Source organism: Raphanus sativus, chromosome 5 (assembly GCF_000801105.2).
Source record: "Raphanus sativus cultivar WK10039 chromosome 5, ASM80110v3, whole genome shotgun sequence".
In the NCBI taxonomy this organism is placed as follows: Eukaryota; Viridiplantae; Streptophyta; class Magnoliopsida; order Brassicales; family Brassicaceae; genus Raphanus; species Raphanus sativus.
Window position 1 is genome coordinate 9,155,197 of NC_079515.1, and position 16,400 is coordinate 9,171,596.

Sequence of the window (16,400 nt, forward strand, 5' to 3'; positions counted from 1 at the left end):
TGATTTTGTGATTTTCTGTGAAAGGATCAAATAAAGTACAATTATCATTTTACCAAAAGACCAGGGATTCATCAATTGTTCTTTATTTAATGGGTTAATTGTGTAACATAAACTAATTTTGCAATGGTAAAACTGTAAGTTTTAAAACGAAATTAAGAAATCTAAAATTTAAACTTTCGTTTTAATTTTCAGTTTTCAAAAATAATCTCTGTTTTAATTTTTATACTAAGCTGTTTTGACTATACAAAAAAATCAACAAATCGAGTTACACTTTTTACACTTTGTGAAAAAAAAAGAGTTACACTTTGTATATTTGTAGATTCTGGAATTCAATTTAGATATTTTAGATAAGAGGTTGTCAGTTACTATCGCTAGGTTGCACAAAACAAATGAGTATGCAAACAAGAACATCTTACTCCAAAGGTATATAGTTAAGAAAATGTAATGAGCAGTTTGCTAATAACTAGTCTCCTGTATAGTCAAGAAAATGTAATGAGCAGTTGATATTAGCAAAACTAGTCTCCTATAGTTTAAACAAAAATGTAATGAGCAGTTTGTGTATATGATTTGACTGTTAGCAAATACGTCAATGTTTGTAATGCCCATTCAATATATTCGAAATAGAATTAGGAAGACTAATAAATTATAAGTTGTTGAAGTAATTCTCAGCATCAAGTAAGATCAACTGAGAGACACTCATCTATGCTTTTGCTTAATAGTCGATAGTAAAAGCGACTTATGATACTTCTTCCTTACAAACATTTGGAAATAGAGAGGATGGTCTATTAATTAGATTTCTTGTGAGCTGGCAAAAAAAAGTAGATTTCTTGTGAATAGTCTTGCGTCTCACCAATTTCCCCACACCAGTTATCTTTGTTTTGAAGGACAATCAAAGTTTGTAACCACTTGCATTGCTTACAGTTTTTTAGGCAGACAGAGTTCTATGCGTATCTTCAAAGCAATCCGGATCTGGTTCATGGCCTTGTCTCCACATCTATTGTTGACAACAACACCAATGGAGGCTCTAGTGGGAGCTACAATACTGCAGCTTTTCTTGGGAACCACGGCATTGGTATTGGGACGAGCTCGACTGTTGGATCGACCGGGGAGTTTCCAGCTGTCAAAACAGACTACGATATTCCTTAGAGTGATGGCACTGGAGGTAGTAACTATTTTATCATTATTCTGATTTTTTTTCCTTGTCTTGGAAGTTAGAGGATCAAATTAGAAGAGACTTTTGGTAGAAGGTGATGGTTCTCAGACTGTGGTTAAATGCTTCTTGAGGGTTAGTGTTTACGGGTACCCTTTTGACTAATTTCCAAACTTGTAATTCATCTATAAAGATTTATGTTTCCTCTAGTTGTTATAATATTATCAACCCCAAAGAAAGCTGGCAAAAAGAGAGAGGCAACAATCAGAATATAGTCTTATTTTTTCTAAGAGAAAGCTTCAACCCAAATCGATAATTTGTATTGAAGTCTACTTCTATAGAATCCAAAATATCATATTTTCTAGATATTTTAATAACACCACTTTCGAAAGATTACTATTTAGAAGGATGTACTATAGTTTGATGATAAACTGTAGTTTTTAATTTTGTGTTTTTAAAACCGAATGAAATTGATTTAACGGCTTTGCCTAGTAACTTATTAAAAATAATAATAATAATAACATTTGCCTAGTAAACCAATTTTTGTTTAAAACAAATCCTTCCCCAAGTTATTTTCGTTTATGAAAATATAATATACTTTACTGGTAGTACGTACTTTTTTATTATTTTCCAAAGAGAGCCGACGAAAATAAACAAATCAACAAGTAGTGAAAACACTCTGTAAACTCGTTAAGAAAACATTTAACGAAAGGCGACATTTTCTCTATTGGTACTTTCACTTTAGAAAAGCTGACTGTTTAGAGGGTGGCCTGGTGTTCAAAAAAAAAGTTTAGAGGGTGGCCTCAATTGTTTAGAAGAGTCATTGCAAAAAAAAAAAACAAAGCAAAGCCGGCAAAATATATACTGATGAAAAAACATCCAAAAGATATACTAAAAGTTAGTGGTAATCCAATAAACAGAATTACCAATGCATATAAACATAGCTTAAATCTAAATAGGATCTCAACACAACGATTGAGTGCATAGAACACAAACTTTCATTAAAATGGTGTCCAGAGGTCTTTCCGTCACACTAGTTTTTCTCTTGGTAGCTCTATTTATCGCACTCGGTGAAGCCAATAACAACCGTAAGATCCTTCAATCTCACACTAACCACCAACCGGTGCATTCTCCTCTTCCATCTCCAATCTATTCTCCTGATCCGCTTGATCATCAAGGTTACGAAACCTTCTTTTATAGGAGATCTCCATCAATACCTTCCCGCAAACCGTGGTGGTGGTTGTTGTGAAGCGTTAAAACATTGTCTATTGGTATATTTAATGTCTTATTACATTATTAAGATTGCATTGCTTATGTATTGGCTTTGATATCCCTAAAATTTCAGTCTCATTTTTATCTTCTAGCTGTTTTAGTATGATGGTTAGGTCCGATCCACGCATTAACTGTTTATTCAACATTCTTTGTTGTATTGTATTGATTCTTTTTATGTGATGATTTAAACCTTTTTGACTAATCTTAAGTACGCATATCTTTTTTTGATTGACCAAGAACTTTTTTGTTACTGATTCTATAAGAGTTAATCAATGTGTCAACAAAAATTCATAGACTCAAATAACTCAATACAAAAATACTCTTTGCTTTCTTTGCTCATCTTTCCTTAAACAATTACATCATGTTTATATAAGAACTAAAAGAACTGTTACAAAAAAAAGAACTAAAAGAATAAAAGAATAATCTGAAGGTTGACCAAAAAAAAATCTGAATTTACACGCAGCTCACTGGTCTTATCCTAGACAGCTGTAAAGATTTTTTATACAGCTCAGTCAACTCCAAAAGAGTATCAAATTTGTTCTAAAGGAGCGGATACTCCTTTACCGTACACGCCACGACTGCAGGTCTGCAACATTACCGTTTTGAGCTTCTTTTGGATGATGTTGTCAAATGGGCTTGAATTGGTGATGATGTCTCGAGGTCCGTTTGCACATTATCTCTAACAAATAAGATGTTAAAAAGAATCATATATTTTTGAATGGATGTGAGTCAAATAGTATGGTTGATAAGATGGGCTGTCAAAAGCCCACTTGAATGTTCGAATTATCAATTACTGTATGTATATCGCCAATTGTGGTTTCTTCGGTGCCCCGCTACAACGACATGTTTTCGAATTGTCACAATAGTATATTGTTTCAGAACAAACAAAGAGCTAGTTTGTTTCTGCAGTGGCTGAATCACAAAATGCGGTTGCATTAATGGATGTGAAAATCATTAACTTTGGAGTCAAAGGCTGGCTCAACACAGCCGTCGTCTAATGCCTCTGCCAGAGAGATATGTAAGTTCAAGAACTTGGACCTTGAGAAGCTGTTGCAGTAGTGAAGTTTTGGTTCGTGTACTTGTGTTACACACACATGATGGTGTGTGACACACGCTTCGAAGAATAAAAAGGAAACATCAAGATGTGATGATATAGAATATTTCTATATACTTGGTTGACGAAATATGCATTAAAAGAGCGTGATTAGATCACAAATTGGAAGATTTTGTGATGCTAAAATATATGAAATATTATATTAGATAATAGAAAAATATTATTTAATATATATTGTGGTTTTTTCCTAGAATTAGGGTTAGAGTTTTTGACGTTGTAATTCTCACAGAAACATAGCAGCAACTTTGGAGTTTCAGACAGTGAGTGATTTGTAGAGGTGATCAACAGGGGTTGGTTCCTCATAAGAGTAGATTAAGAATTGATTTGTGTCAAGTCGTGTGTGGCGTTGAGTAATTCGGATTTGACAAGTCTTTGTAAAAGATTGTTTCAGTGATTCTTAATAAAGAGATAACTGTTCTTGAAATTATTTTGTGCCGTCTGTTCTCGCTATATCTCGAACTTACAATTGGTATCAGAGCAGGACACCTAAACGAAAGAGAGTTCTTCGAACCAAGGTGAGATCCTGAGAAGAGAATATGGCGATTTTGGCACAAAATATGTTGCTGCTGAATGATGTGAATTATGGATATTGGAAAGTGAGAATGAGAGCAAACTTACGTGGGGCTGATGAAGATATCTGGACAGTTGTTCAAACTGGATGGGAAGAACCGTTTGTGATGCAAGAAGATGGTTTGAAGATACCTAAACTGAAGACAAAATGGACAGCAACAGAGAAAAAGCTTTCAAGGTTTAATGCAAGAGCACTGGATACAATCTTCAGTTCTGTAGATGAAAAGCAATTTGAGCTTATACAGGGATGTGAATCAGCTAAGGAAGCTTGGGATATACTACAAAATGCTTTCGAGGGTACTGCGAATGTTAGGAGGATAAGATTGGACTTGCTTGCATCACAGTATGAAGACATAAGGATGAGGGATGATGAGAAGATAGGAGATTTAGTGCGAAACTCAGCTAATGAAGCACAAGTTTTAGGTAAAAAATATGAAGATGCAAAATTGGTGAAGAAGTTTTTGCGATGTTTGCCTACTAAGTTTGCAGCACATAAAGCAGCGATAACATTGACGATGAACACTGATGAACTGAAGTATGCTGAGGTAGTAGGGATATTAAAGGCTGAGGAGATGGAATTGGAATCTAAGTGTTCAAAACCTGCTCAAGACTCACGAATTACAGTTGATGAAGACATCCAGAAAGCTAAGAAGCTTGAAGAATCTATTCACTTGGTGATTCATAAACTTGAAGAAACCATGAATCTTTTGAATAAGATGTCCAGTGACAGACTGCCAAGAGAAGAAGAAAGACATAAATGCAGGTAGTGGTGTGTTTTAATTGTCATGGTATTGGGCATGTCAAAACAGATTGTCCATCATTCAAGAGAAAAGAAATCAAGTGTAATGGATGTAATGGTTATGGGCACATAAAATCAGATTGTGTGAAAACCAAGAAGATGAAGATGAAGAGAAGTTGCAGTGATAAAGTGCCAGAGAGAAAAGAAGATGCTCTCAATTTCGTGTCTCTTCATGGAGTTATAGGGTCTGAAAAAGACATCACTAAGGATGAAATTCGTTTGTTAGTTGTGTCACACACTAATTCAGATGTGTCACACAGTGATACAGAAAGTGATTTAGATGCAGATCTTCTAGCCGAGTATAAGGTTCTCTTTGGTAAATTTGCAGAACTCAGTCACGAAAACCTACAGCTCATCAAGGATAAAGCTGTTTTAAAAGATCAAGTCAACACCCTAGAGATGGAACGGACTGATGCGAAGGGTGAATCAAAGTGTAGGGTGAGAGAGGATGATAATGAAGACGAGCTTCAGTCTCTTAAGAGAGTTATTGCAGAGCAGAATCAAGTTCAACAAGAGTCTGAAATAAAGTTTCATCAGATGAAACAGCTGTTGAATCAAGAAGTTGAGAAGAGTCAGCTTCTGGAAAGACAACTTGCTGAGAACTACAAGAAAGTGAGAATGTTGAACACTGGATCAGCAAGTCTGGATCATATCTTGTCAATTGGGCAGTCTCCAAAAATCAGTTGGGGTTTGGGTTATAAAGGGACGACTTCACAAGAGGTTGACAAGAATGAAGGAATCAAGTTTGTAAAACGCTCAATCCCAGTTGTTTCAGCTGAACAAAAGGATGAAACTCAAGCAAAGTCTGTGGTTCCAAAGATACAAGACATAAAAGTTGTTGCTAAGCGAATGAATGGTTGTCTCTTTTGTGGTAAGACCGGACATACTGTTGCTTTCTGTTATTCTAGGAGAAACCAGACTGAGCGAGCTTGGAGGATGAATTTTTGTTATGTGGAACCTAGAAGATATGGACATGTTTGGATAGCTAAAAAGGATCTGTATCCTAAGTTTACGAAAGGTGTGTCACACGAGCATACTAGTGTGTCATACAATCAAATGGGTGATCAATATACTGAGTTTGAAGAACCAGTTCGATGGCCTAGAAGGTACTGAGAGTTTTTGATGGTCCCACAAGTATCATGAAGTTGTTCAAAGAATTTTTCACTCAAGCAGGGGGAGATGATACTTAATTCAGGGGGAGTTTAAGTTAGTACTTTGGTGGTATGTATGATGCATATTGTTCTTAGGCTTGAGTTGTAAAACTCAGTGAAAAAGGGGGAGAATGTAAGCTCAAGAACTTGGAGCTTGAGAAGCTGTTGCAGTGGTGGAGTTTTGGTTCGTGTACTTGTGTTACACACACAGGATGGTGTGTGACACACGCTTCGAAGAATAAAAAGGAAACATCAAGATGTGATGATATGGAATATTTCTATATACTTGGTTGACGAAATATGCATTAAAGGAGCGTGATTAGATCACAAATTGGAAGATTTGGTGATGCTAAAATATATGAAATATTATATTAGATAATAGAAAAATATTATTTAATATATATTGTGGCTTTTTCCTAGAATTAGAGTTAGAGCTTTTGACGTTGTAATTCTCACAGAAACATAGCAACAGCTTTGGGGTTTCAAACAGTGAGTGATTTGTAGAGGTGATCAACAGGGGTTGGTTCCTCATAAGGGTAGATTAAGAATTGATCCGTGTCAAGTCGTGTGTGGCGTTGAGTAATTCGGATTTGACAAGTCTTTGTAATAGATTGTTTCAGTGATTCTTAATAAAGAGATAACTGTTCTTGGAATTATTTTGTGCCGTCTCTTCTCGCTATATCTCGAACTTACAAGATATCACTTGAATAAGGTAAGAGGACAGAAGGACCAAGCAGATGCATACAAATTTTGTATGTTAATCTCTTCTGCGGATCACATCATGCAGATAAAATCAATTGATTCTTCAGTTACAATGTCGCTACACAGGAAGCCATAGCTATCAAGTTGTGAAAACATAGAAGCTTGATAAAAGCTAAATAAAACCCTCCTAAACACCAGAACACCTATCAAAGTATCAAAACACTCAAACAGTTTAGATTCTATTCCTGCAATGTTCTGGTGTTAAATTTTCTATGTTGTGTTACTGAAGAGAAAACCATGTACTAATGCCAATGGTCTTTGATGTTGTTGAACAATGCAGGTCTCTTCTTTTTTTCCATCTAATGAAATATATTAAGGGACTGAGCCCAAACAAACCGAATTACACAACGAGGTCCATTTAAAAGGCAAGCAAAGAAATTACAACCAGATCGGGCCTCAAGCCCAACACGATGCCACGCGTCCCAACCACTCTCGCCAAACCAGATTGTTGCGATATACTCTCACGCGCTTGACGCGTCTTCCATTCCGCTCCTCGAGATCCGAAACATCACATCAAAGTTCAGGACGTCGGTGCTTGCCGGAGAAGCCGAAGCAAACCACCGTTTCGCCGAATCTCACCGTTTATGGAGCGCACGAAACCCTTTCTCGTCGCCTATTCTTCCACGGAGCGCTTCACCGGAATCGTACCGAGCTCTCCTCCAGGCCAGACATAGACACCATTCGCAAACTAAAAACAACAGCGTCGCTTCTTTCATTGGGTAGACCCATAAGACCGCCGGGCTCTCAACCGAAGGCGAAGCCAGGAACCACCACCGAGACATAAAAGGAAAAGCATAGATCTTTCACCAGAGCCGCCGCCAAAACGCAAAGGCCATTCGACGCGGAAACCAAGAACCGACCGTTCACCCTAATCGGATAGGTACAACGGCGGAGACTTTAGCCAGCCGTCCACCGAAGGGAAGTGCGATGCCGGAGACAAAGAAAAAAAAACAAAAGAAAAAAGCGATAGGATAATCTAGACTAAGCACAAAAGAGAGAACAAGAAGAAAAACAAGGAGACCGGACCGATGGTGGCTGTGGTAGCCCACCCGTCGTCCGGTGACAACTGCTTACGGCGGATGCGACTTAGAGAGAAGTCAGAGAGAAAATCTAGAGAGAGGTTTTTTTTTATCAGGAGATGCAGGTCTCTTCTAAACCTTTATATATCAAAATATTTATTCACATTATATAATATTATTATTATAGAAAGGAAAATAAATGAGTCATGTCAATATGTGAATGTCTAGATACTATTTATTATTGGGTTGTTCTAACTTTTAACCAAATGAGTAAAGATATGGTCCAACCAAAACACCGAATAGGAGATCTTAAGAGACTGTATAGATTTTCTTTGGTTGGTAAAACAAATGTGCAACAAAACAAAAGTCATGAAATTCACATTTGGGTCAAATAAATAACACTCATAATTGTTGTTTTTAATATAAATTCTTAACTAACCAAGGGATGATAAACCAAATGTAAACACAGAGAATGTTTTCCTGTCTAAAAGTGTAAAAGTGTGAAAGAGACATATCAACAACAATAATAAATAAAAAGGACTACATGTGATAATAACACCAAACATGTCGCCAACAACAGTCTGAAATCTCAAGCAAATTGATTTTATTATATACTCATTTAAATAATTTTCCCTCACTTTCTCTGACCTTTCTTTGCTTCACCTTCAAATCTTCCCTCTCCATCTTGTTCAAAAAAGAGAAAGAAACAAAGTAATTACGAAACATCCTTCTTCACGATATTTCAAAATCAAGATTCGGTTAAAGGGTCCCATCTTTTTTTTTTATCTTCTTGCCACATTCTTTAATTCTTGATTCTCAAAGAATTTAATGCTCATGTCTTTTATATGAATCCTCTGAAGCTTACAGGCTCCATTGAACAGTAAAATCTTGTGAGTTTGATCCTTTTAATACCGTGAGAGGAAGCTCCCAGATGGCAAACAAGATGAGTGAAACAGCTTCAAAGATGGATGATTATGAAGTAGTGGAACAGATCGGAAGAGGAGCTTTCGGTTCTGCTTTTCTTGTGATTCACAAGTCTGAGAGACGAAGGTGAGTTAAGATCTAGACTTTGAGTTTATAGTTTGTCTATATTTGTTTCTTGTGATCTGGTTTGAGATCTATGGATTGTTTTTTTGTAGGTATGTAGTGAAGAAGATTCGTTTGGCTAAACAAACAGAGAGATGCAAGCTTGCTGCCATCCAAGAGGTTAAAATTACATTAGCAAGCTTATTGACTGGTATCTTGATCATATTCAACGATAATTTCTTGAAAATGAAAATGTGTTTTTTTGGACTCTTGATGAACTTCAGATGAGTTTGATATCAAAGCTTAAGAGTCCTTATATTGTGGAGTACAAAGATTCATGGGTTGAAAAGGTGATAATAGTCTTTGTTCAAAGCTCACAATCAATAAGTTTCACAGTTAGTTCTAACGTTTTACTGGTTATACAGGATTGTGTATGCATTGTAACTAGTTATTGTGAAGGTGGAGACATGTAAGGCAATCATTTCACATTCCAATCTTATGTTTTTTTATTGTTTTTTTTTTCACTGATTCTTTTGATAAATGCAGGACTCAAATGATAAAGAGAGCTAGAGGAACATTTGCATCTGAAGAAGTGAGCAGTCATTAAGGAATCTATCTGGTATAGACAAGTAATGAACTGATATTGGAATACTAACTTAGAATTATATCTTCTTCGATGTAGAAACTCTGCAGATGGATGGTTCAGCTACTGTTAGCAATAGATTACCTCCATAAAAATCGAGTTCTTCACCGTGACCTCAAGGTAATTTCAACTTCTATGCTTCTTTTGCTACAATGGAACAGTACATCCATTAACACTCCTACTCAAATTTTTCCAGTGCTCAAACATATTCCTCACCAAAGACAACGAGATTCGATTAGGTAAAGATATCAGATGCAGAAAATCTTCTATTTGCTACTTCTTCAGAAGCTGTTTTAGATACTAAGTAGTTGTTTTTTTCACAGGTGACTTTGGTCTTGCAAAACTTCTAGGCAAAGATGATCTCGCTTGCTCAGTAATGCTCACATTTCCTTATAGCTTTTCGTCAGAATGTTTTCTAAATCATTTTCTTGTTTTTTTTTGTAGATTGTGGGAACACCAAACTACATGTGCCCTGAACTTCTTGCAGATATACCTTACGGCTACAAATCTGATATTTGGTCTTTAGGTTTATTTCTCTTCTTTAACTTTTGCACAATCCTTACAACTTCTTGTTTTTTTTTCTTGGTTTCTCATAAAGATTTTGGTTTTACAGGTTGCTGTATGTTTGAAGTAGCTGCACATCAACCTGCCTTCAAGGCTCCTGTAAGAACACATTCTCATTTTTCGTCTTGTGTTAAATCTGAAATTTCTTTGAATATTTCTGTTTCTTGGAAACAGGACATGGCTGGACTCATCAACAAGATTAACCGCTCTTCACTTTCTCCCCTCCCTGTCATGTATTCCTCTTCATTGTAAGTATACATACAACATTTTTACTTTAGTTTACAGTAGTAGACAAGCTTTTGAGTCTAAAATGTTATGTGTTTCTGCAGAAAGAGACTGATTAAAAGTATGTTGCGCAAGAACCCTGAACATAGACCAACTGTAAGTTAATTATGAACTTCTTATTAGTTTCTTCTTTTCGAGGCTTTTCTTTTTAACTGTAAAATGTTTGTTACAGGCTGCAGAACTGTTAAGACATCCTCACTTACAGCCATATCTTGCACAATGCCAAAACCTGTCTCCCGTTTTTAAACCGGTTGTATCCAAATCAGAACACAACACCAACGAAAACAGAACAGGCGAGACCCGCCTTCCCTCAAGGACAGGCACTGCGAAGTCCACGAAAACACCGATGAAACATAATCAAACACTAAAAGAAGAAGCAGAGAAGAGGAGCAAGAATACACGTTCTAGTTCAAAAGACAAAGAGAGGCCAGAAAAGACGCAGGAGATGTCATTGATTAGCACACTAACGCTACTACGCGAATATCAGAAGAAGACTCCGAGGAGCGAGGAGAGAGCAGAAGCATTGGAATCTCTGTTGGAGCTTTGTGCAGGATTACTTAGGCAAGAGAAGTTTGATGAGCTTGAAGGAGTCTTGAAGCCTTTTGGAGACGAAACAGTTTCATCAAGAGAGACAGCGATTTGGCTTACGAAAAGTCTCTTGAATGTTAAGAAAAAACAAAACGATGATGAAACCAACCCTTGAAAACAAACACTAACCACAACTTTTTTCATGTAACCAACCATTGTGTGTATTAAAGACATTCCTTGATCGTAAGCAATGAAGAAGGTATTTGATTAAGGATAATTGTTATTATTATCATACTCGGACAAATATTAGTGTCAATGATATTCTTATACAGTACATCAAAATGGATTACTTGACAAAATTAATTTACATAGATTCTAAAACATCAGAACAAAACAAAAAATTAGTTTTGTCCTATATCTCTTAGAAGCCCCTCCACAACATATATCTTTACTGCAAGAGAATAGCCAAGAAGGCGGAGAGTGATGCAGCAACGATGGAACCAACCACCGGAAAAGCCATGGTAGCGGAGGAAGTACCTGGTGCTGGTGCTGGAGACTCCATGGTAGCCGAGGTGGCTGAGCTCATTAACACAGCCGAGACAAAGAGGGCTACAAAGAAGTTGAAGGTCTTCATTTCCATTATTTTTTTGTATTCTTTGGATATTTGTTTTGTGTTTTTATTTTAGGTAATGGCGTGTATGTGGCGAAGGTATTTATAACATAACAAAATGTGGAAGGATAAAAAGAGATCTTCAAGATCTGCCATTAATTAGCAAGACATGATTCTCTATTTTTTTGTTGCTAAATTTAGGAATGGATAAATGATTAAAATAAACTAGAGCTATAATTGTTCTTGGATTGTTTCAAATAAGTTTTCGACTAATAAAACTTCTATTTTTGCAAAAACATCTTTTGCCCACAGATGATCACATGGATTTACAGTAACATTTTGCCAGAGGTTGGTAAAGATTATTCTTAAATAAGATGTTAAAAAGAGATTATTCCTTTGAACTAAAAACGAATACTCAATTGTTTACAGATCCTATTGATTTCACAGATACAAAGAGACTATACTCCAGAGACTGATTCATGTCTTTCAGGAGGAATTATTGCACACATGACATTACTTACTAGGTCATTGACTCAGGCAAACTCAGCTCCAGAAAGTAAAGACTGCAGCAACAACAGAGACAAAACAAATCATCAAAAATTATAAACTAAGGACGCAAGCAAGTGCTTTGGCTTTCGAGTTTTTACCTTGCAGACATACAAGCCATGCCGACAAACACAGCTTTTACAGCTTGTTTCTGTCCAGCATAATCAAATGCCAAAGGGAGCATTTCGTGCAAAGTTAGGAATGCCATGATTCCACCAACTGCATCATACAGCAAACAGCAGATTTTGTATTGATCCGTTTTAAGTCCCAATGGTATTTATATAAAGTATTGATTTTACTGCAGATTCCTACTTACCTGCTCCCAACAATCCTTCAAGGATTTCTGGACTCAAGCTGCTCGGGAATAGATAAGCTGTATTGCAAGGAAGATGTATCAAATTATTATACTCTCTTGAAACTCTCGAAAAAGAAGCATGCGTAAACATAGAAACCAATGAAAACTTACCCACGATAATAACACCTAGAGGCTCAGCTAATCCAGAGAGTGTTGCCAATTTGAATGCCTGCCATTTGCTGTTACATGCATAATATCCGGTCTGGGATGAATAGAAACCCGGAGTATATACGGTACAAATGTGAATCTATATGCAACCATGTTCTTACCTCTCTGTTGCAAAATATATAGGAAGTGCAACCGCAACACCCTGAAAATATCACACCGCAGCAGCAAAAGAAGCATAGCAAATCAGAGAAATGAACAAATCTAGTTGTTAGGTCGTTCTTGAGATTACTTTATAATGCAAAACAGACAGTCAAACAGGAAACACAGCAAACACGAATAAGACATGATATTCTTTCTAGGTTTCTCTTAATAAGATGAGCTATGTAAGTTTGGTATATATGACATCCTTCAAAAATGTCTTATGGTTAGGGAATCTGTACCTCGGGAATGTTATGTAAAGCGATTGCCAAAGCCAGATTAACACCAACTCGCATGCCCTGTGAAGCAGAATCCAATAAGCAAAGAATGGTATTAATACGCTGGCATGCTCTCTGAATTTTTGTTTGTTCATCATGATCCTTACCTTAATTGATCCGAGAAATACAGCCATCCCTTCTGGAAAATTGTGCAAGCTTATTCCTATAGTTTCAAGTGAAAAAAGATATAAACAGTTCAGATAAACAATTAAGCTATATAACAAACATTAAAATAAAAAAAAATTATAGCAGTCCAAGGAACATGATACGTCCGAATTGTAAAAGAAAAACACAGATCGTTATGTCTTTCACATTATTGTGCAGTAGTATTCTGACTAGTTTGCTAAATATGAAGAGTTCAAAACTTTGCAAGTCCACAATGATGCAATGGGTTTAGAGGAGCATAGTCGATACATCTAGCCAACAAACTACAGACTAAACTAAATAGCACCCACCCAATGACAAAAAACTTTTAACAAACTAAGGAAATGGAAGTGGAAGTTGGTATACCAATAGCTGTAACAATTCCACTGTATAAGACTTGGCGGCGATGCTTCTTCGCCATATCCTTACCTCCCTCGTCTCCATTTTTCTGTTATAAACAAATAAGCAAAGCTTTCATTAATGATACAATATGGGGACATCATTTTGGACAGAAAGCCTTGGGAGAACACTAGTATTCTTGCCTTTCTTCTTTTCACATCAGTAGAAGGAGCAAGTGTTGGTTCGGGTATGAATTTGGCAATACACGCAAAGAATATCACACCACCGAAAAACTGCATCACTAGAAAACTATTATTACTTTCAGTGTGAAGAAAAGGTATAACAAACCCCCTCCCACAGAAGTACTAACCCAGAGATTGCCTTTTAAGAAGCCAATAGAGTTGATAGCATTATGAGCCAAATCAAGGAAGGATATGCTCAACATGAGACCTGCCGCAAAACCCTGAAGAAAGAAGTTACTATCATGAGATAAATAACCAACAATATCAATCAAAATTATGTCAAAGTGACAGAAAAGAAGGTTGGTAGGTGAACACAACTTCTAGTCACTAGCACCCTATGAAACTTGAAGACCAGCAATCGTGAGAAAATAAATGAACATCAAATGGCTTTATATATATATATATATATAATGAAGGCTTATTGTATGATAATTAAGATGAGAGATTAGATGTAGAGTCGAGTCATGACCTGAAGAAGTCCAAGCATCTTCATATTGGGAGTCTCGCTAAGAACTACGAAAAGCGCACCTACGAAATGTAACATGAACACACCAATTAGAAGGAAGGAAAAAAAAAAGTCAAACTCAGAGCCTCTCTCGTGCTATGCTATCTAAGTAAACAGAAACAACAAGATATCAAAGCTTCATAAATAGGCAAATATATTGAACATTCTGAAATAAGCAGCACAACAACAAGAAAGAAGATGATCCTACACAAGTAGCTTCGCTTTGACAAATACAATCACCAGAATCATCGTTCATCATCATCTAAACAATTGAAAAAAAGGAAAATGAATCTTGATTCCTAAATTGAACAAGGAGCAGCTCACCTAAAGAAGTACTTAATCCACCCACAAGGGATAGACCAAGCGCCACGAGCATCTGCGAATCCATCGATTTTTATCTGAACGGGAAGACCTTCTTATCGCAGCCCCTCACAAGATAAGAAACAAACACAAAGACGAAGAATGTGTAGTGTGTGTTATATATAAAGACGGAGACGATGAGAATCTCTGAAGCCCAAGGAAGAGATTGAAATCGATGGAAACCCTAATCCGTAGGCAGATGGATAGATTCTTAGCCTAAGTGAGTGAGAGCATATTATTATTATGTCAGACCCCCTTGCGTGCTTCGCGTTTTCTACCTAACCTTTCCTCTTCATCTTCTTTCTCCTTTGCCTGTTCCCCTGGTTTATGTTGGCCCCGATTTATCTCGGCTAGATATAAACTGGAACCGGAGCTTTATCTATAACCGGGTAAACCAATTTTTTTTTTTTTTTTTTTGGTAAAATAAGGGAAACTAATATTAGTTTCTCAAAGGGAACACGTACGTATACATAGCAAAGACAAACTAAGTTTATACACATAACAATATTAAAACTAAGTTCTTGATTGGTAGAACATGAACATTAGCATTATGCTCTACATTATCCAATCAACATTTATTATAAAAACATTTAGAAAAGCATTTACTAAATGATAATGCTCTCCAAATGCTCTCTTGCAAATGCTCTCATATGAAGTTTTGGAAGAGCATTTGCATTTACAATTTATAAATTTAAGGAAAATATATAATTAGTTCATTTATTTGATTTAATAATATCATAAAATTATTTTGATATGCAGAAAATGAAATTTTGATTTCTAAAATAAATTTACAGTATAAATATTTTTTTAAAAATAATATTTAGCATTTAAAATAAAATATAATTATAAATTATATTATATTTTAAATGCAAAATATTATTTAAAAATAGATATTTTAATTGTAAAATTTATTTTTTATATAAATACAATTTTGAAATTACTAAATAAAATAAATTAATTATATTCTCTTTTATATATAATGATAATTTATTTATTTATTTAATAATATTCAAATTATTTTATATCCAAAAATAATTTATATTTTATTTAATAATATTCAAAATTATTTTATATCCAAAAAAGAATTTATATTTTAAATAAATTTTACATTTATTTTTTAAATAATAATATTTCACATTTAAATTTTAATTTATGTTATTAATTAAGATTCATTATTTTAATAACAAATATATTATTAATATTAATATGTTAATATATATATATATATTATAATTAAATATATATATATTATAATTTAATAAATATTATTTTAAAATAAAAAATATTATATAATAACTTTTATAAAAACTTAAAATTGTATACTTCTACTGCTCTACCAATCATCTTATTAAAAGTTTTAATGAGAGCATACAGCTTCTGCAGCATACTGCTTCTATAGCATACTGCTACTGCTTCTTCATCAGCTGTACCAATCGAAGCCTAAGTTTAGAGTATTTTGTGTATTCTGTATAATCTAGTTTATTAAAACATAGTCAGTCTTACTATTTATTAGGTGACCAATCCGCACCCTGTGCGGGTATAAAAATATTGTATAATATCGATTGAGTTCAAATGTAGGAGAATGTGAAACAAGTGAGAGTTTCAATGCTAAGACATGATTTGCGCAAATCTCCAAGATGCAGTAGGGGTAGAATTCGTTACTTTTTCGGTTCAGTTGGTTTGTTTAGTTCGATTTTAATATTTTTTTCAACTGAAGTAAACCATATTTAGTCTGGTTCGGTGTGGTTTATGTCCAATTTAGTTTATATTCGGTTTGGTTTTTTTTCTGGATCGGTTTAGTTAGGGTCTTTGTCGCTTAATTTTTTAAAAGA

General features: G+C 35.2%; 2 protein-coding genes across 3 annotated transcripts; one reads left to right on the top strand and one right to left on the bottom strand.

The window, feature by feature from the left end:
• Positions 1-8,420: 8,420 nt before the first annotated feature.
• Positions 8,421-11,154, top strand: LOC108861800 (serine/threonine-protein kinase Nek6). Of its 2 annotated transcripts, none has more exons than XM_018635757.2 (14): positions 8,421-8,548; positions 8,698-8,887; positions 8,977-9,043; positions 9,148-9,213; positions 9,289-9,332; positions 9,410-9,455; positions 9,546-9,626; positions 9,703-9,745; positions 9,830-9,879; positions 9,951-10,032; positions 10,120-10,169; positions 10,245-10,318; positions 10,400-10,451; positions 10,528-11,154. In XM_018635757.2, the coding sequence occupies exons 2-14, from the start codon at positions 8,769-8,771 to the stop codon at positions 11,056-11,058; spliced, it is 1,305 nt and encodes a 434-aa protein (XP_018491259.2). In that variant the 5' UTR covers positions 8,421-8,548; positions 8,698-8,768; the 3' UTR covers positions 11,059-11,154. The 2 variants fall into 2 exon arrangements, with proteins under 2 accessions (XP_018491259.2, XP_018491258.2); XM_018635756.2 differs by having other exon boundaries at positions 8,479-8,603; positions 8,705-8,887.
• A 709-nt stretch (positions 11,155-11,863) lies between these two features.
• On the bottom strand, positions 11,864-14,911 carry LOC108861806 (zinc transporter ZTP29). The gene is made up of 12 exons (XM_018635764.2): positions 14,533-14,911; positions 14,173-14,231; positions 13,832-13,924; positions 13,665-13,754; positions 13,489-13,570; positions 13,086-13,141; positions 12,943-12,999; positions 12,664-12,704; positions 12,506-12,573; positions 12,356-12,412; positions 12,141-12,258; positions 11,864-12,056 (listed from the first exon to the last, which is right to left on the bottom strand). Exons 1-12 carry the CDS (start codon positions 14,594-14,596, stop codon positions 12,014-12,016), a joined length of 828 nt encoding a protein of 275 aa, XP_018491266.1. The 5' UTR covers positions 14,597-14,911; the 3' UTR covers positions 11,864-12,013.
• Positions 14,912-16,400: the final 1,489 nt, after the last annotated feature.